Below are 21,267 nucleotides of genomic sequence, written 5' to 3'. Positions count from 1 at the left end.
TGAAGTTCAAAAACAGGCCAGCCTCCTTTAAGGTGATAAAAATCAGAACAGGGCCTTTCCTATGGAAGCCCAAAAGAGACTTGGCAGGCTGTGGAGCTGCAGGTGGGTGCAAGGGTGTGATCACATTTAAAGTTCATTGAGCTCTATACTTACGTACTTTATTACAAGTATGTTATACTTAAATTGAAAAAGTTGACAAAAAAAAAAAGAATAAGAAAGGGGTAGCAGATATATTCGAAAAAGCATATCCCTTCCCTTACTCTCAGACCAGATTTTACTACGTACTTTTATTTGCATACATAATGGAAACAGAGCCTTTAGCTAAAGAATGCCTTAAGGGATGATAATAACATATAGCAAAAGAAGCAACATCAGCATAAGAAAATTAGGCCCTAAAATCTTTAGGTTTTTTTTACATGATAGTGGATCCTGAAATGACAAACAAACAATATTCTAATGGGAAAGTAAGTATTTTATAATGTTGTAACCTCCTTACCAAGGGTAATAATAGGGCCCCTAAAGAGGACCCCATTTTATCAGTTGGACTAGTTGTTAGCAGACACCAACAGAAGACTTGTGCAGTGCTGTTGGGCTAGTTGTCTCACAGATATGACTTGCTCTTCACCTCTCCTGCCATTTTCCTTCTGCGTTCCGAAGATGCACAACCTGTTGTGAGCCTTTAGTCTCCACACTGATCTGGAATGGGTATCAATAAGGCAGGATTTTGTAAATATCTCATAAAGAGTTTATATTTGTTCCCTTTAGAGTCTTGAAGAGCCGCTTCATGATAAGTTTGCTTGCTTTGAAAGTGAACTTTGTTGGCCAGTGAGATTTCTATCTCTCAAACCTACTGAGGGAATTGAAGAAAAAATTCTCCTGGTAAATGATAAATGCACTAGGTTAGTTTAGCCAAATATAGGAATATCCAAAATAGCAAACCATAATTTCTTTTGATTGCTTTATTACAGTAGGATCTCTATAAGCATATTTACAGGATATCCACTTTACAATTACATTTAGATAATACTCCTTTCTGATTGGCATAAAGCATGCAATTGTGGTATTCTTTGGCAGTCTTAAATTTAAATCTTAGAAGTACAAAACAGCATCATGGAATGCTTTCTTAGATGTGACATTTAGTAATTGTATCACTTTTCTATGGTAATGTGGTGATTTGTTTCTGTAGTTTTTCTTAAGTCCATATGCTTACTAATATTTTTAGGTACTCTTCAAAAATATATATCCATACTATAAGCATTTATCTCTTGATAAAAATAATGAACTTAGCCCGTGCCGGGTGGCTCAATTGTTATTGGAGTGCCATCCTGTACACCAAAAAAATGCAGGTACAATTCCGGGTCAGGACATATACCTAGGTGTCCAGTTGGATACCCCCCTTGGAGTACATACACATATAGAAGGCAATTGATCAATGTTTCTCTCTCACACCTCTCTCTCTCTCTCTCTCTCTCTCTCTCTCTCTCTCTCTCTCTCTCTCTCTCCCCCTTTCTTCTTTTTCTTCTCCTCCTCCTCCTCCTCCTCCTCCTCCTCCTCCTCCTCCTCCTCCTCCTTCTTCTTCTTCTTCTTCTTCTTCTTCTCGCTCTAAAATCAGTGAACATATTCTTGGGTGTAGAAAAAATAATCATAATAATGAACTATTTTAAAAATTCTAATGCCCTAAGTGTTTGGAGTATAATTGTTCTTAATATTTTTTAGATCTGGCTCTACCCTGATTTGGAAAACAGTGTGAATTGTTGAGCAGCTGGCACAGCTGGTCAGGAGGTTTCAGGATCCCCAAAACTCCAGATAATGAAATGTCTGCTGGGTACTAGATGTTTTGTGGGGTTTTTTGTTTTGTTTTTTTGTTTTGTTTTTTTTTTTGGGGGGGGGGTTTGTGGATGTTAGGACAGAAGATGCAATTTGGAAAGCAAAAGCTAGTTTCCTATAACTAATTTTCCACCATAGTCTCTCAAAATGCTTATCAATAGCAAACTAGATTAAAATAAGCTGAATTAATGCTGTCAAAATAAACACAGAATGAACTATTTTTTTAAAAATTCTTTTCCCCATAATTTGTTGCATTTAACAGATAATTCACTTATTTCTAATATTGAGGAATAGATTTACTTACTGAAAAAATACATTTTTTCAAAGTCACTATTTAGCATCCCTAATTTATTTTTTATATATTTTTATTGATTTCAGAGAGAAAGAGGGAGAGAGAGAAAAAAATCAATGATGAGAGATAATCATTGATCAGCTGACTGCTATAACCCCCCTACTGGGGATTGAGCCCACAACCCAGGCAGGTGCACTTGACCGGAATTGAACCTGGAACCCTTCAGTCCACAGGCCAACACTCTATCCACTGAGTCAAACCAGCTAGGGCTTTACTTGATTTTTAGAAGTTTATATATTGGAGCTAATTTCCAGTTATTTGAGAAAATCTGACTGTGCTTACCATTGTGATACAATTAGCAAAGGGCAAAGGGTTAAAAAATAATTGAGACATCCTTCTCTGAGTACAGGTGATTTTCATTACTAATTAAATATAGACTGCTACACTTCAGTCACATACTCACTGACAGTGGCCCCTCATTTTGAAGATGGGACAACTGAGACCCAGAGAATCTCATTAATTTCCCAAAGGGAGTCAAGACTAGAATTCTCATATGCTTAGTCCTAATCTGATGCTTTTTCTACCATGATCCTTTCTTTGCCTTAATCATTGCATTTCTGACACAAAAATCGATTCTACACAATAAAGTTGTTGTTTTATTTATAACTAGATTTTCTTAAAAACAGACTTCATTTTTAGACCAGTTTTAGATTCGCAGCAAAATTCAGCATACAGAACAGAGAATTTATATTTATCTCCTGCCCCACACCCCACAGACATAGCCTCCCATATTATCAACATACCCCAATGGAATAGGACACTTGTTACAGTTGATGAGCCTAAATTGACTCATTATCACCCAAAGCCCATAGCTTACATCATGGTTCACTCTTGGTGTTGTACATTCTATGGATTTGGACAAATGTATAATGACATGTATTCATTGTTATAGTATCATACAGAGCATTGCACTGCCCTAAAAATCCTCTGTGCTCCATCCATTTATCCCTCCCCCAACCCCTGATCTTTATACTGTCTCCATAATTTTTTTTTCCCCTGGAATATCATATAGTTGGACTCCTACGATATGTAGCTTTTTCAGATTGGCTTCTTTCACTTAATAATAAGCATTTAAGGTCCATGTCATTTCATGGCTTGAACAATCATTTCATTTTAGAGTGAATATATTCCATTGTCAGGACTTATTCATTCACCTACTGACAGGCATCTTAGTTGCTTCCAAGCTTTGACGGTTATGAATAAAGCTGCTATAAGCATCTATGTGGCAGTATTTGTGTAAACATAAGGTTTCAAGGAGTATAATTGCTGGGTTGTATGATAAGAATATGTTTGGTTTTGTAAGAAACTGCCAAACTGTCTTTGAAAGTGGCTGTAGCATTTTGCATTCCCAACAATGAATGAGAGTTCCACATTCTTGCCAGCATTTGGTGTTGCTGTGTTTTGGATTTTGACCATTCTAATACATGTGTAGTGGTATCTCATTCTTATTGCAGTTCCCTAATGGGATATGATGTTAAGCATCCTATATAATAAAAGGCTAATATGCAAATCAACAATGGCAGGACAGGTTACTATGATGCACACTGACCACCAGAGGTCAGATGCTCAATGCAGGAACTGCCCCCTGGTGCACTCAGTGCACGCCCACAGCGGGAGCACCATTCAGTTGACCAACCCAGTGGCCCAGCAGCCCAGTGGCAGCCACTGACTCCCTCAGTAGTCCTGCAGGTCCAATTTCCAGAGAACAGGCCGGGCACCAATGGACCTATGCAGCCGGCACAATCCCAACAGCACCGCTGGCCTCCTGGAAGGTGGCTTCGGGCACCACAGCTGTTTCCCCTCCCTAGATGATCCTCAAGGAAGAAACTATATAAAAGTGGCCACCAGGTGACTCCCGACAACCAGCACAAATGTCAGCGGGACAGATCCGGACCCCGGGCCAGCAAGGGCATCCCACCACCTGTCCTACCCCCGCGCCCCTCGGAATGGGCACCAGAGGCAGGGCTCAAAGCTGGCAAGTGCTGCTGCAGCAACACAAGCCTCTCCCAATCCGGACTGACTGGGCACGAGCAGGGGCCGGGATGAGCGGGAGCAGCAGGCAGGAGTGGCAGGCAGCATTGGACTGCAGGTTTCATCCCGATCCCCACAGGCCACCTTGAGGGACCCCACCTGTGCACAAATTCATGCACCGGGCCTCTAGTCTTTTCATATGCTTCTTTGCCATCTGTATATTTAATATGGTAAGGTGTCTATTCAGGTCATTTCCCAATTTTTTTTTTTAAATCAAGTTGTTCATTTTCTTATTGTGCTGTTTTAAGAATTCTTTGTATATTTTGGATAACAGTTTTTTACCAGTTATGTCTTTTGGAAATACTTTTTCCCAATCTGTGGCTTGTTTTTTTATTCTCTTGATAATTTGTTTGTTTGTTTGTTTGTGTGTGTGTGTGTGTGTGTGTGTGTGTGTGTTTAGTAATATGAAATTTGGTGCATATTATATTTGGGGAGGAAAGTAATAGTTGTGTTATCACTGTGTAGATAAAGAGATCTCAACACTATTTAGTACTTTTTCTATAATAGGAAGCCCTAAAATAGACACTGGCTACCTGAAGCATGGCTTTATATTTTCAATGACAATGCTGTCACACTGCCACTTTGTATTAAACAGTGATGTAAGTCTATTTAAATGAATGAGGGAATAGTTGTCCATGTTATGTCTCACCTGATGATGATGATGATGATGATGATGACGACGACAACAATGATGATGATAGTGATGATACCAGCTAACATAGATTGCCAGGCTCTTTCTCAACTGATTCCATGTTAGTAGCTCATTTAACAAGTAACTCATTAAAGTAGAAACTAGTTCTTTTCATTTTAGAAATGAAGACAGTGAAATATGCATTCTGGTTATGTAATTTGTTTGATGTCAAATACCTGATCACGGAGAGGGGAGGATTAGAACCAGGCTGTCTGATTGTAGATAGAGCACATGACCTTAACTACTACTGTGGTTCGCATGCGTTAAAGTAATTTGGCGCTTCTTCCCACTTCTCAATATAAATATAATTCCTGGCTGTTATAATCCTAGGCCTTGAGCAGGATATTATAATCCTTTATCATTTAACTATCATCTTAATCCACCTGGCATAGTTGTAAGTTATTGTGGGAAAATATTATGTGGAAATACCATTAGATTTCTAAATATAGATGGTCAGTGAGACATGGGGCACAGAATGTTCACTGCTGTTGTTGGCTGTTCCCATTCGCACTGTAAGTCACACAGAGAACTTGAGTAACAATTTCTTTTCCAAAAGGAAGAGTTCTAAAGATGGCATTTTCCCTGTGCTTGCCGACAATGTTAACCAGTTCAAGCGGATTGTTCTGCTACCTAATGAATTTTCTAGGAGTAAGTGACCAAAAATCTGTAAGAAATGCGTCACTATTCCATTTCTAGATATTGTACATTCCTCAAGGGATTCGTTTGCATACTGTTTTCCCATTAGCATGTGCTTTGGTTCATTTTATCATTCCATATGTTAAAACAATTAAAATGGACAAGACCCACACAAAGGGCATTTCTTTGTCAGCAGAGCAGGAATTGGTTCGTTTATGAAAAATGTTCATGCAGAAGCATTCTTATTGAAAAGATCCCGAGTGTGTTTCCTGTTATTCACATGTAAAGTGTGTCAGGCACCCTGCAGAACTAATTAAAATAAGGGTTTGTGTGTGTGTCATTGTAGGCTAGAGGTAAAGAAAGACAGTGGCTCAGACACCAAGCTACTGGGGAGCTCGATGACGCCAAGATCATTGATGGGCTGACCGGAGAGAAAACCATCTACAGGCGCCGGGGCGATCTGGAGCCGCAAGTAAGTGACAGTGGTCGAGTCGCCTCCGACCTACAGAGCTTGGCCTTCTCTATGGACTGCTGCTTTCTTGAGTTGCTGTCCTTGTCAAAACACCACAAACCCTGAATGTGGCAACCAAGGAAAGCATTGTGTTCAAAAAATTAGGGAAAAAATAAATATTTTATTAATTTATGATTCAAGATCCCAGCATGAGTCAAGAAATACCAGGCAGGCACACTCAAATTGAACAATTTAAGGACAGTTAATAAAAGACTATTTACAAAGTAATGGTTGGGTTTAGGAAATTATAAGGAGATAGTGTGGTACCCAACTGTAGGCCTCCAGCCCACCCCTCTCTCTGAAAGGCCAGAGGGCGAGAGCTCACTGGAACGGGAGGGGCAGCCCGACAGGAGCTATGGCCCTTGGCAGAGGGAGAGCCATGGGTCGCAGCACAGAAGGGACTGAGGGGCCCTCTGATCCGGTGCCTCCCATCAGCAGAGCCCACCTGGAAGTCAGCAGCCCAGGGAGAGGCTGGTGCCATTCCTGCAGATCGGCCCCCAGGATTTGGAACAGGGGGAGCCAGAGGGAACGGAATCCCAGAGGCTCATGCAAATGGAAACACTAGAGTAGTCATTGTGGTTTTCTACTACTCTATTCCTTTAAAACTTTGTGTCCAACCTATGACAGAATAAAATTTTAGAAAGTGAGCAGTTTTCCTTCTTATATCTCTGATGTAAATATATGTAAAACTTTGGATAGTCATAATACTAAAATATTTGCAAAACAATGGCAATAAGGTGAAACATTGAGTCTCTTGGTGGGCCCTGAGCCTGCCTTTATGACCAGAGCTGTTGAATAGCCACTGCAAGCTGGGGAAGCGGGGGCTGGTGGGAGAGGGAGTCACTCACTCCATTTAGAAGCTTATTCAGAGGATCCTTTGGTAACTTAGGGAGTTCTCCTATGTCACTGGTGTGAGTCAACAGCCACTTTCTTTCCTGACTCACTGTGGCCACAGATGTGTTTAGACACATCTCAAGTTGTGAGTGGTCCTGGAAGCATGCGTGGCACTGCTCTTCCTTCATGCTGACTGCACACGTGTTTGAGGAATACATTGAATTTGTCTCAAACCATTACACTAGTACCCACAGTATTTTCTTGAAATTACTAACTCTACTCATTAGTTTTTACATGTGTCAGCAAATATATAATTACAGAATAGCCTGGAATTTTTCTTCTTCCCTTTTTTATGTCAGTAAACTAACAAAATACTTTTATTTTTTATTCTGAAAATTGCCAGGCATGAGTCCAAAATCAAACTGAAACTGAGGAGAGTTTCACATTTAACTGACAGTTGTTGCTAAACAGTAGTTAGACTTTACTTTTATGCCTTTAACTGCCAAGGAGAGTAAGGAGAAGTCGTAATTCAGTAACTGGGAGGAAGAGAAGACCGGAAGCTTACTAAAAACAAAGGCACTGAAGAAAATTCAGTGACAACCCCTCTCACAGAATCTGTTTTAGGAATCTGGCATTTTTTTTGTGTGGACTCTGTGGAAAATGGCTTTCGCTTCCACAGTAGCTCCATCGTGCTGGAGTAACTGAGTCTGAGGCATGACGTGAAAATGGCATGTTGGGGTTTCTATCTTCCCAGAGTATAGAAGACGGCGTCAGCTGCATTAAGGCAGTTTACTAGATTAGGTCAGGTCTAGGTCAGGACCTGATTTTCCAAAGGAAAATCTTCCCATGTGGCCTGACTACCAGCACAGGTCTGAAATCCCATGTAATGAAATACAGTCTGTAGGTGCCTGTGCTGCATGAGCCCAGGCTCACCTGCCTGCCTCGTGGCTGACCCTCCTGGGCCTGTGTGAGGCCCAGAACTGCAGCCAGTGATGGTTTCCTGGTTCACAAGACTTCTGTTGTGTCTGCCCTCAGGTGGGAAGCCCCCAGCAGAAACCCAAGCGCCTGCGCCTGGTGGTGGATGTGTCTGGCAGCATGTACCGCTTTAACGGGGTGGACGGCCGGCTGGAGCGCTCCATGGAGGCCGTGTGTATGGTGATGGAAGCCTTCGAGAACTATGAAGAGAAGTTCAAGGTAATGGCATGAACTAGAATGGTAGAGGCATCACTGACCACGTCTGCCCAAGAGGCAGCCCGACTTAAAGCATGACGATGGATAGGTAGACACAGGCTCCATCCAGAGGGACAGAAATCTTCATATTCTCATCAATTCACGTATCAGCATAGCGAACATGAGCCTCTGGTTTTATCTGCTGTAATAATAAAAACATGATAATGCCAGAATTTGAAGGAGCACTTACTACAGAAGGAAGCACTGAACTTTACAAGTTGTGTGATGTTAGCCATAATGTTAGGAGAGAGGAGAACAGCAGGCTCTTAGAAAAACCACAAGACTCTTCCCCACATTTCTCAGAGCCGCCTTCCTCATTCCAGTTTCCCCACCCCACCCCCATTCTCGCCCATCACCAACCAGGCAGCCTCCAAGGTTTGGGAGCACCTCAGAGTATGCTGTTCCCAGCACTGCTTTGCCTCTCCACTTGGGCGACCGTTACACAGTAACTGGTGTCTCCCCAGCTGACAGCGAAGATGGTAACCCTGGGAGACGTGCAGCCTCCACTCAAATGTTCCCATCCTGCTGTTGCTCGGTGTGCTCCGCATCCTCCTGCAGAGTCTGAGCCCTGAGAAGGGGTCCCCTGGAGCTGGGTTACTGCCTGAGATGTGCCCATCGGTCCTCTCTTACTTTGCAAGCCACAGAGATCACTCACACTCCAGCCCTTTCCAGAGCAAGTAGCTGTGAATCGGAAGTTCAGGTGAAAGAAATGGTGCATGTGCAGACATGAGCGAGGGGTACACAGTCTGTCCATGGACATGCCAGATTGTATTCTGGATCAGGTATGTCCCTCGGGTATCAGTGAGCTTAGATCATTATTTGGCTTGACATCCCACCTAGACTTCAGGATTTCTAGGTGTTAGTGGATACAGCAAGAATGCCGAAACCCATCGCCTCAGTTACTGTAGGCCAGTTTGTGAGGCTCGGAGTCTCCCAGGCCCCGGGTCTGATGCTGTCCAGGAGAGATTCCCTTTGGGATTAATGGTAGGGGAAGGGATGCTCTGTGTCGCCAGACTCTGTAGAGCACAGGATACCAATACAAATGGAACATGGACTTTCACGGGGGAGCATAGCCTTGTTTCCCTTAAAAAGGTGGGATGTGTTTTCCCTGTGACTAGTGAAAGCGAGGGAACTATTGAAGAGTCCCTCTTGGTTTCATTGCCAGGAAGCTCAGAGCTAAAATCAAAGACCAGCCGTGACCCTTTGTTATGTCTTACGGCTTGCAGACCGGTGCTCAGCTTTTCCTTCCTTTGACCCTCCCTCCCTTTAGATATACCTTTTCCTTGATTTTGATATTTTTACCTTTTATGGATTTATGGAAAATGTTTGGTTTTTTTTAAATATGTTTTTATTAATTTCAAAGACAGGAAGGGGGAGGAAAAGTGGTACTTGGGCGAGTGTCTGGCGGGAAGGGGCAGGATCAGGACAGGGAAGGCATACCCAAGTCCTGCCTGCAAATGCCTCATCATGCCCATGGACTTCAGAACCGGGGTCGCCTCACAGGTTGACTGGCGTTTCCTCCCTCCTCAGACAGGAAGCAGACCCAGAAGCATTACGGGCTTTTCCCAGTCGAAGGCTAAGTGGAGACAGGGTGGGATGGAGCCTAGGACTCTTCCGATTCTTTTCCCTTATTTTGTTTTCTAGTTTTGTTTTGTTTTTACACTGCCTCTTTACTTCTCAACTTTTGAAAAATTTTAAACCTACAAAAAAGTTGAAAAAAGACTAAAATTAACACCCATATGCCCTCACTTAGATTCACCAATTGTTACTATTTCCCCTCTTTGCTTTGTGTTTCCCTCTAAATATATATATTCAGCCCCACACCCTGAATCATTTGAAAGAAAATTATAAACACCACAATGCTTTACTTCTAAATACTTTATTCTGCTTCTCCTAAGACTAAGGGCATTCTCGAATAATGCAGCCTCAGTACAAGGATCACATCTAAGAAACTATCAATAATTTCATAACATCTTCTAATATCTAATCTAAAATTAATTTACCCAACTATCCCAAAAGGGTCTTTTCTACTTGTTCCCCTACACACACACACACACACACACACACACACACACACACACCAGGACCCAGTCAAAGCCCACACCTTATTTTTGGTGGTAATGGCTCATTCGTCTCTTATCTGGAAGAGCCATCACCAAGGCCACTCAGCTTTTCATGAAGGTCACTGTCTTGAGAGTCCAGACCAGCTGTCTGTAGACTGCCCTTCATTCTGGATTTGACTGGCTCTTTTCTAATAGCGCCATTTACCTCGTCCCAGTGTCCCCTGTATCACCAGAATCCTAACAGGCTTTCTCCCCATGCCAGATACACTGGGGACTTTCATAATATTCCCGCCACCCCTGCCAACATATCTAAGACTTTGAGTGGCCACAGGCCACCCAATCTCTGCCGGTGCTGTCTAGGCCTCCTCTGCAGAGGGTGTAAAGGGGGATGGATTTGGGGTATCTTCTCGAAGACATTTGATGCATGAACATCAGTGACAGCATAGCATTCTCCTCTGCTCTGTCCTTACATCACGTGATTATATTCAACTCATTTCATCTCTCTGTGCTTTCATTTTCTCTTATGAAAGAAGCATAAGAACTAGGAATAAGTCATGAAGGTATGGAATTTACTCAGCAATATAAAGGGACGCATGAGCAAAAGACAGTTTTAGGAGCTCCTGGTGAAAATGTATATTCCATAACCCAGGAGGGCACTGCATGTGGTGTCTCAGAATTCAGAAGTGTGCTCTGAGACCTTATCCAGCTCCAGACAGTTGTTCGTCGCCTTCCTGCAGTTGTCCCTCTGCCGTGAAGGTGTCTAGTCTGAATTTGCTTTGAAATCGTCAGAAGCCACAGTCCTGGCCAGCGATCTGGGCTCTCCCCGAAACCTCTCTCTTGGCCTCTGCTGTGTGTTTTGTTTGGCTTGGCGCTGGGTCATTACGGTCCAAGAGGCTCATTAGAGTCAGCCCATGTTTTATTCTACCTCAGCACAACTCAGGCCAAGCCACAGGGACCCCGGAGCAGGAGTGACTGAGCAGGAAAGGGAATTCAGTGGCGGGACACATTTCAGAGCCATTGGGGGTTTAAAAGTTCCTCGTAATTGTTCTACCAACGGAATTCAGTTCTCTGGAATAGCATTTACATTAGGTCACTTAAGACAGGAGAAATATCATTTGCTAATAATCAGCAGAAACTCCTCCAGTCTTACAATCAGCAGAGTTTATAAACATAAGAGTGAGGAGTAGAATGGTAACGGTTTGTGAACCATTTTATTTCCATCAGGAAGCATGTCTTTCCTTTATCTTTATCCCGGTGTGGCCTTGTGATTTCTCCAAGCTCCTGGGAATGTTTCACCATAACTTTAAGTTAGACCTCCTCTTCGAAAGCTCTTAGTGCCTTAATTTTTTTCTTCAAAAAAAACCACCAAAAGTTAGCTGACTGATTCTGCACAGAACACTCAAATAGTGACACCAGAAAGCAGATTTATTTAGTTAATGCCAACTTGGATTTTTAGGGGGGAAAGTACTCAAACTTACTGTTTGTTTGTTTTTGGTTTTGTTTTTTTATTGATTTTTTACAGAGAGGAAAAGAGAGGGATAGAGAGTTAAAAACATCGATGAGAGAGAATCATCGATCAGCTGCCTCTTGCACACCTCCTACTGGGGATGTGCCCGCACCCAGGTACATGCCCTTGACTGGAATTGAACCTGGGACCTTTCAGTCCGCAGGCTGACACTCTATCCACTGAGCCAAACCGGTTTGGGCTAAAATTTACTGTTTTTGTGGAGACATATAAACCATAATCTAAGGCCATGGTTTCCTAGCAGTGTAACAAAGATCCTTGGAAGGGTGGTGGGCAAGGGTGAGTGGCAGCTTCTATTTCTTCCCTCTCCCTCCCCAATTCAACCCCAATTCCACTCATATTGATAGTACCCAGTTTCACAATCTGGGCTTTTGAGCAATATTTCATGTGGAGAAGTTCCACTGCTTTAAAAAAAATTTTTTTAAGCTAGAAAACCACTGGACTGTGATTTCTTTTTTGAAACAGGTTTATCAGTTTGGTTTAGATTATTCAAACCCTGAACAGAAAAAAACAAGGCACAGGTGTTCCTATGACTAAGTGAAGCAGACGTTTTACTCCATTTCTTGGGTGTTCCACTGAATTTTCATAGAACCTTGGGGATAGGAATAACCTTGGGAATTATTTTTAAACTCTTTGTTTTACAGATGAGAAAATCAACACCAGAGAGGTTAAATGCTTTGCCCAAGGAAACACATCAGGGCTTCTGATTCCCACACCAGGACTCTTTCTTAGTTGATGTTTTATCCCTGCTTATTCCGGCCCAATATGTGTTTTTACAAAGCTGTAAGTCAGGAGCTGTACCATTTACAGAAAGTATCTTCCCCTAACACTTCATCATCCCAAGGAGGTAGAATAGGCATACTTTTCTGAAAGTTATCTTGATTAGAAAGATGGGGTTAACTTACAGAAGGATATGGAAAGATATGACTCAAAAACCATCTTCTGCTGGGAAAATTATTTTTATCAAAAACAGTTTAGTGTATTTTCCCCATGCATTGGAAATGTTTCACACATTTAGAAGTAGAAACCAATTATCCTATCAGGCTCAGGATTTGAATAATGTGGTGTTATTGCCACATGAAGATAGTACCAAAGAAGGGTGTACAGACTTCTCTGAGTCCAAAGCTAAACAAGAATTTGGAGTTGACTCAATTGTTGATGTGGCTAAGCATTGGCCAAGCCAACTGTTGGTGGTGGTGGGAATGGCACCAGGTGTTAGACCGGTGAGGAGAGGCTGGAGTTCAGCAGCCTTGGTACTTGAATTCTTGCTAGGAAAGAATTCAAAACCAAGACTCAGACTATAAGAGAACATTTATTTGGAAAATCACAGAGGAAGAAGTAATTTGTAGAAGAAATGGCCTTAGAAACAAATTATAGAGGCAAAGGAAGGGCCCTTGGAGCTTAGACGTGAGGAAGGTAAAGGTGATTAGCCTGGAGGGAGAAGAGGAGGTCAGGTCGGAGGAGGAAGAGGCTCCAGCATGCTCCCAGAGGAAGAGCGGGCTGGGTCCTCCTCCTAAGGGCTTTAAGGGTGGATATTTTAGGGGGACCCCAGGGGAAGATCTCCATAGAATATTCAGCAACTTTCCAGGCATGTCCTTTCAGGGTCGGGGTCTCCACTGGTTGGTTGGTCGGGGTCAGGGCAGGGGATCATTATTCAATGCAGCTGGTCCCGAGGTCAGCCCTGGCGCTGCTTGTCTGGTGGTGCTGCCTTTCTGGGCCTGACGCTGAAACAACCGAGGCCCAGATGTCATCTCTAGGGAGGAAAGGTCAGGGGGTTTTAACTGCATGGCCAGCTATATGTTAGGGGAGGGAAGGTCACCCTGGGGATGAAGTCCTGCCTACATTTGTCCATTGCTAGGCACCCAGAGCCTTCCACCCTGGTGATCTTCATACCTGGCCCATCGCCCTTGCTCTGCTCATGTCTGTCTAACTGCCCACCACACAACCATTCAAAAAGCTTAAGGAGAGATAGGGCAGGGGAGGAGTTAGGGATGGTTATTTCTTGATAACAAAAACATTGGAGTTTCACTTCCACCTCTGACAATACTACATCTCTGACCTGAAGCAAGTCTGTTAATCTCTCTGAGCATCACTTTCTTCATTTATGAAATGAGGTTAATAACACCTACCTCAAAGGTTGTGGAGAGAATCAACATGAGATGAGATATGTAGAAGCACTTTGTAAACTACTAAGAACTCTACAAATGTTGATGTTATATTCATTAAATGCATAGCCCTACCTTTCTGTGGACCCTGTGAGGTTAGATAAAACCACCTACCAGAGATTATCCCTTCTGTCAGAGAGGTGAAGTGATTTACAAACGTCTAATGTTAGAAGTCATCTAAATCAGCATTATTTACAAGGTAGAAACGAGATTTGGAAAGGTTAAGTGACTTGCCCTAGGTCAAAAAGCTTGTTAATGTCAGAGCTAAGCCTACGATCCTTGACCTGCAGAACACTAATCTTCCACATGAACTTCTCTGATAGGAGGAAGGTGAGCTGGCTCACACTGCAGACTACTGGCTCACTACACTGCGGTGTTCTGTTGCCCACCGTCAGTAGTGCCATTTTGGAAGGGCGTGTTTGGATTTCTAAAGGGAGGTTAGAATTTCACACTATACACAGTCAGTCTTCAGAAATAGTTTCGGACGATGGTCTCATACTTACTTATAACGTGGATGCGTAATAAAGCATAGCCTCTCCTAAAGTCAGCAAATGATTATCCTTCTCGCAATTTAAACACAGATCTCATTTATAAAAAATGCTGACAGCTCTTTGTTCTAAGCAGAGCTTACTTTGCAATCTAAGTATTATAAATCACCTTCATATTTGATGAAAAATCTTTGTGTCCTCAATCTAAAAACATGAAACTCAGCATGTTTTTATTTGTAATACTTTTTCTAAATAAATGAGATTTTCAAAAGAAAGTAGAACAAAAGGACATTTAAACAAGTTTTGAAGGCAAAAAAAAAGTATTCAAATTATTCTTCTCTAATTGAGGTTTGTCTTTACCACTGTGGTTTATTATTTAGGTTGGGTGCTAAGTGTAAGGCCCCACAAGGATTTTAGGGATGCTATGAAAAATGTAGAAAGCATGATCATAAAAATTTTGAGCTACTAAAAAAAGTTAAAATCTAAATGTTGGGTGCTTCAATAATGACAGTGAGGTGTTATGCAGTGACTCCCGTGACTGACGCATGCTTGAGACCCTGTCCAGTCTGATTTGACAATTGTCACAGCAGGAACCAGAGCAGGTGAATGGCAGAATCAGGAGTTAGAGAATGGAAAGGAATGAGTATATATACTTTTTCTTTAACCCAGTTTTGAGGATTGGCAAATTCCTGCCTGTAACCATGTTGGGATCCTGGGACCGCAGATACTAGATAATTATGACATAGAAAGTCTTGTTTTAATGGAAGCTCAGCATGATCTAGAGAAATACCAAGGAGTGCTCCACATTTGATGTCTTTTGGATTCCTCTCAAGCATTTTACTTCCTTTGGACACAGAATAATCCCCAAGCCCATCTGAAATTGAGAACAGGGTCTGTAAGTCATTTTATAAGCTCCATCCTGTCCCTTAGGTGTGTCTTCCCAGTGCTGGAATGCTAATGCGGCACAGATGAAGGCAGGACCATCTGCAAATAGCACTTTTCCTACCACAGATAACAAAAGGGAGGGGAGGGGAGGGATGGGAGAGGAAAGGAAGGAGTAAGAAAGGGAGAACCTCAACCCATTTATCTCTGACTCGTTTACCTGAAAAAGTATAATAGGTAGATAGGTAGATCAGTCAAATGATAGATGGATAGTTACTGAAATGCTTCTGAAGTATTTAATCAGCTAGGGTCTGGTGATAAAGAGCATCAAACAACTCATTTGACTGCTCTTTGTTTGACCATTAACTAGCCGCTGCAGTGACCAGTTATGACAACCCTGAGAGCAAACCACCTGGTCAAATATTTATTTATACAATCTCATCCATGGTCATCTGATTAGTAAGACTTTAACCTTCCAGTAAAAGGGAGGAAAAGGTCTAATATATTTATAGCCGTCTTACCTCAGCCAAATAAGAGGAACTTACTTCTGTTTCAAGGAGCTGACTTATCCCCTCATGTAGGACCCTGTTTAACAGATTGTTTCACCAGCTCTGCAGGGAAAGCAGCCTGCGGCACCTCCTCAGGAGGACTTGGCCTAAAACCCCTCTGCTGTGACCGCGGTCCAGTCAGGCATTTCTGGGTCGGAGCATGCTTCCCTGGAGGAATCGTGCCAAACACTCTCCACATCCTACCTCTGAGCGTGGGGAGATCCTAGGCAGACATATACTAAAGCCAGAAATCTACTCTTATCCAGAACAGTACAGATTTTAAATTTCAAATTTTACTTGTTACCTTTTCACTACATTGATAGCAAACCATACTAATGAATATACTTTAGGATTTTTTATATATGGAATTTATTGCATCCTTAGGAAGTATTTATTGTCAAGCTTTTAAAATATAGTGTGTCAAAAATATATATACATACACTCTCAATAATTATAAGACAATTTTTATTAAAAATACATTTCATTGCCTGGCCAGTGTACTCAGTGGTTGAGCATCAACCTATGAACCAGGGGATCACAGTTCGATTCCTGGTCAGGGCACATGCCTGGGTTACGGGCTTGATCCCCAGTAGGAGGCATGCAGGAGGCAGCTGCTTGATTATTCTCATCATTGATGTTTCTATCTCCCTCTCCCTTCCTCTCTGAAATCAATAAAAATGTATTTTTAAAAATACATTTCCTTTACAAAATTGAGCTATCAGCTGCTAAGTGTGTTTACATTTTGGTGGGACACCCTGTATATTGGTAAATTTCCCTCACAATTACTTTGTATCCTTCTTTGTATTAAAAAATATTTTTTTAAAACCAGGCAAGGAATAACCTCCCAGCCCCCTGTCCAAGGCTCCTCTCGGGACCTCCTCTGACCATGCCCTCCGGTGAGGTGAAGAGTCTGTGCAGCCAAGGGGACATGCCCACTGAGAGCTAATTTCTAAATCAGGCTCATGGCTCCTGGGGTCCCGTCTATCCTGCTTCCAGGGTCCCTGTGGACCTCTTCCATCTCTCCTCAGGTCCATCTTCCTCTGACACACTGGCCAATGGCATGAGCACCAGGTCCGATGGATGGCCAAGGGACCACTGTATGGGGGGGCGGGTGATGATGTGTGGATAGGAGGGCTGGGTGTCCACACATGTGCAGGGGAGGTGCCTCGTGGTGTGGGACAGAGTCAACTGTAGAAAGAAAAGGTGATGGGCTGCAAGCCAGGGCCTTGCATTGCCCATACCATCATGTTCTTTCAGAGAACTTCAAGGAGTCCAAATATTGATCCTAGCTTGCCAGGCCATTATATATATTATTGCAGTGCAAATATTTAGGCATCCAAATATTTAGGCCTTCATTGTCCTTTCCAACTATGCATTTATCTTGTCCATTCCTATTCTCTCTGCCTCCCTTTTACTCTCGGAAAAAAAGTAGTATCTTTCCTCCTTCTCCAAACAACCCTCTGACTATGCACCTGACCTCCTCCCACTGCCTCCACTCTGGGCCTGTGACACGAGAACCCCTCTCCCCCAGTAGCCCTCCATGTGCTGCTCTAATTCTCTTTTTATAACACAAACTTTTATTGAGATTGTCCCCCAAAAGTCGCCATTGATTCTGGTGCCCAGAGGTCATTAGTCATCATTCTCCTTGATGGCATGGTAATGTAACTCGGCACCATTGCACAACCACTTCCTGAAACCCTGCACTCCCATGTCCCAGGCTCTGGCCTGCTCTGGCGCTGCTCCGTCCACTCCCACTCAGCTCTGAGTCTTTCTTTCACTCCACCGGGGAGGAAGCGCCCAGGTTTGGGAGGAGGGGCCCCCTGCTCCTCTCTTTCTGGGTAGACACCCTTGGCAGTCATGCGTCTCCCTCCTGAGGATGACAGCCACATCTCTGACTGCATTAAGTAGATTTCCTCTCTGATGCCTCCCCGAGTGCATGATTTCGGCATGTCTGAATTGGAATTCATCTTCCCCAATAACCTACTGGCCTTCTGACTTCCTATTTATACATAAAAATTATTTCAACAGGAATTTCTTCTATTCATTTTAAACACATGGTTTCAGTTATATTATGGGTTGTTTTTTTGTCAGCTAGCTTGAGCTAACCACCATTTTTTACATGGTTGTTGGGGTGCGGGGGGGGGGGGGGTATATATTCCAGCTTATAAACAGTTTATTTGTAAAAAGAATGTAGCCCACACGGGAAAGGGAATTTCCCTATTGCAGACATTTTTAAAGCATTTGTGCAGTAGACACACCAGGTACACTCATGGATACTGAAATTCAAAGGTGAATAAGATATGGGCTTACTTTCCAAGAACTCACCAGTTAAAAAGGAAGACATGTAAAGAACTAGTTGAATTCCCTCACAGCACCTACAGAAGTGTGTTACACATAGTAGGAGTTCCAAAGACAGCTGTTGACTAATGCAGTTGGTGAACAGACAGTAGTGATTCTTAAGCATTTTGTGCCATAATACTCCAAGTACTCCCTGGAATCTTTGCCCCAGACCCACACTCAGAATTTTCTTTGCAGATTCCCCAATTTCCCAGGTACCCTGAGTTCTAGTCATATCAACATCACAAAAATTCTTAGTGGGAAGGGAGGAGGGAATTCAAGGCACACTCAGCAGTCGGAGAGAACCCTTTGCCCAGTTTAGTCTGCCTCAGGCCCCACTTCTTTCCAGATGCTGTAAAAAGCAGCACCTCACTCTCAGCTCTAGTCTCTTCTCATCAGACATGACTTCCTCCTGCACATTGTTAGGGAATTTTAAAGGTCTTTTATAAATTGAAATATATATAATTTTATAACCCACTGTCAAATAGAAAAGTGGGTTATAAAATTACATGGGCAATGTTACCCATTTTGGTTTAAAATTATGTCTATTTAAATGTGCATATGTGAATATGCAAGCCTAGGAACTTATACAACAAAACAGTAACAGAAGTTATCTTTAAGTATTGAGATTATGGGTAATTTTTACTTCCTTTCTTTTCTTTTCTGTCATTTGTACAATGAATATGTTGCAATTTGTGTTCAGAAAAAAAGAGCATGTGTATTAGTTTGCCATTGCTGTGTAACAAATTACCACAAACAATAGTTTAATGCAGGATCCATTTATTAACTATCAGTTGTTTAGAAGTCCAGCAGGTTGATCAGTCTCCTCTGCTTGGGGTCTCATTAGGCTGAAATCAGGATGCCAGACGGGCTTGGCTTTTACCTGGAGGCTCTGGGGAAGAATCTGCTTCCAAAACCATTTAGGTTGTTGGCAAAATTTGGTTCCCTGTGGTTGTAGGACTATGGTCCCTGTCTTGCTGGCTGTTTCTAGATGCCACTCTTGGGGCCTTGCTCCATGCTCCCTGCCAGTTCAGCCACAGATAACTCCCACATGTCAAGCCACCCTCAGCTTCAAATCTCTCTAGCATTCTGTTCCACTACCGGCAGAAAAAAACTCTCTGCTTTTTAAAGGGCTCATAATATTAGATTAGGCTCAGCTAGGTCATCTCCCTTTTGTCCAACTCAAAATCAACTGATTAGTAACCTTAATTAAATCTGCAAAATTATTTTGCCTCATAAGGTAACATGAGTGATATTCACAGGCCTCTCACTCACTAAGGGAATAGTGTATACAGGCTATCTAACAGGGGGCAGGAGTCTAAGGGCCACCTCAGAATTCTGCCTACCACAGTGTGTGTGTGTGTGTGTGTGTGTGTGTGTGTGTGTGTGTGTGTGTGTATTTAACTCTCCCTTAAAGAATGGAATTCTTGGTAGCATCTCAGTGGCATTTTCTGCCTCCTGTTGGAGAGCAGAGATCACACAAGAGGATGGACCAAGTGAAGGAGCCTGGGCTGTGTTGCCTTCAGAGAGAATATCCACGCTCCGAAATTCTGGGCATTAACCAATGGGAGAGTGGGGCTTATAGGTCCAATGGCAGTTCTGTCGTGGACAGAGGCTCCTCACTCTCCAACTCTCTTGCCTGCAGTATGACATCGCTGGACACTCTGGAGATGACTACAACATTGATCTGGTTCCAATGAACAAAATCCCCAAGGACAACAAGCAAAGACTAGAAGTTCTGAAGGTAAATACATTGTTACCGCTATGCTGTGAAAGCTCCCAGCAGATTAGGCAAAGTATCTTCTGGTCGCTGCAAAAATTCCCTGAAGAAGCAGCAGATTCAGGGGAGACTTTCTGTCTCACAAATATTCAGTCTAAGAAAATACTCGCACCTAAACTCCTTTTCTCCACCACATCAAATTTAAACTTCAAATTTAAACGTATTTTTCAGGTACTGGGTATTGTGTCAGCGTTCTCCAACCAGGGTTACCTCCTATCTCCTATGCTATTCTTCCCAGCCCCGCTATTTCAGTAGAAGGAGAAAAATGACCTCTTGTAATATACTCTGTAACCCTAATTTTACGTATTTCTTAGTATTTAATGATAAATTTAGTTTTACATACTTAGATCTACAATAGAAACATACGCCATGATTTTAATGTAAATTCCCTCTATTGCTATTGATGTAAGTACATTGTTTCATATTATAACTTTGTTTATTGGAAACTCCACCTATTCCTTATTTTTCTCCTGTGTTACCTTCATCCTCCAGTGTGATACCAAGTCTTATATTTTCTTACATTTTCTCACTTTATTTATTTTTTTATTTTATTAAATTTTATTGGGGTGACATTGGTCAACATGAACATACAGGTTTCAGGTGTGGATTTCTAAGTTACAAGATCTGTATACAGCACCATGTGCCCACCACCAAAGTCAAGTCTTCTATCACCTCATATTAGGACCCCCTTTCCCCCCTCATCCCCCCATTTTCTCACTTTAAATGGCTAAATTTTAAAAACTAAATATCAACTGGGAACATTTCATATTTCTAACAAAAATCTGAACCACATACAAATATCACTGGGCGCTGTTGTCACCCCACGGGGCCAGTTACAAGAACTCACTCAAGACTTCTTATTCACATATAATAACTGATATTTGTGAATATTTATGGTCAGAAGAAAAATCAGGTTTGTTAAAAAGGCGTTTCTCATCTGTGGCTTTTGTGCAACATCTCCTATCCCCAGACGATGCATGCCCATGCTCAGTTCTGCATGAGTGGGGACCACACTTTAGAGGGGACAAAGCATGCCATCCAGGAGATTGTCAAAGAAGAAGCTGACGAGTACTTCGTCATTGTCTTGAGTGATGCAAACCTATCCCGATATGGGATACATCCTGCCAAGTTTGCCCAAATCCTGACAAGCAACCCTCAAGTTAATGCTTTTGCCATCTTTATTGGATCTTTAGGCGATCAAGCAGCCAGGTAAGTGTTGCTCCGGATGGAGACATATGTGGGGCAGGCACAGAGATAGTTGAGTCTCTGACACACGGCATTTCCTGGGCAGAGCATCTTGAGGGATAGGGCCCTGGAGGAAAACAGACTCCAGAGGGGCTCCTGAAGGAGCTGATGGAGTAGTTGAG

The 21,267-nt window shown here is 42.5% G+C and overlaps 1 protein-coding gene across 1 annotated transcript in view; it reads left to right on the top strand.

The window, feature by feature from the left end:
- VWA8 (von Willebrand factor A domain containing 8) overlaps positions 1-21,267 on the top strand; it is a 333,534-nt gene that overhangs the window by 308,011 nt on the left and 4,256 nt on the right. The window contains exons 41-44 of the mRNA XM_084876526.1: positions 5,884-6,009; positions 7,918-8,076; positions 19,766-19,864; positions 20,871-21,109. Of these exons, the coding sequence (XP_084732652.1) occupies positions 5,884-6,009; positions 7,918-8,076; positions 19,766-19,864; positions 20,871-21,109 (623 nt within the window). The remainder of the gene's footprint in view (positions 1-5,883; positions 6,010-7,917; positions 8,077-19,765; positions 19,865-20,870; positions 21,110-21,267) is intronic.

The sequence above is a fragment of the Pipistrellus hanaki genome (genome assembly GCF_964339955.1).
Source record: "Pipistrellus hanaki genome assembly, chromosome: 3".
Taxonomy (NCBI): Eukaryota; Metazoa; Chordata; class Mammalia; order Chiroptera; family Vespertilionidae; genus Pipistrellus; species Pipistrellus hanaki.
The sequence above is the reverse complement of the archived record's forward strand: the minus strand, read 5'-3'. Positions and strand labels throughout refer to the sequence as shown.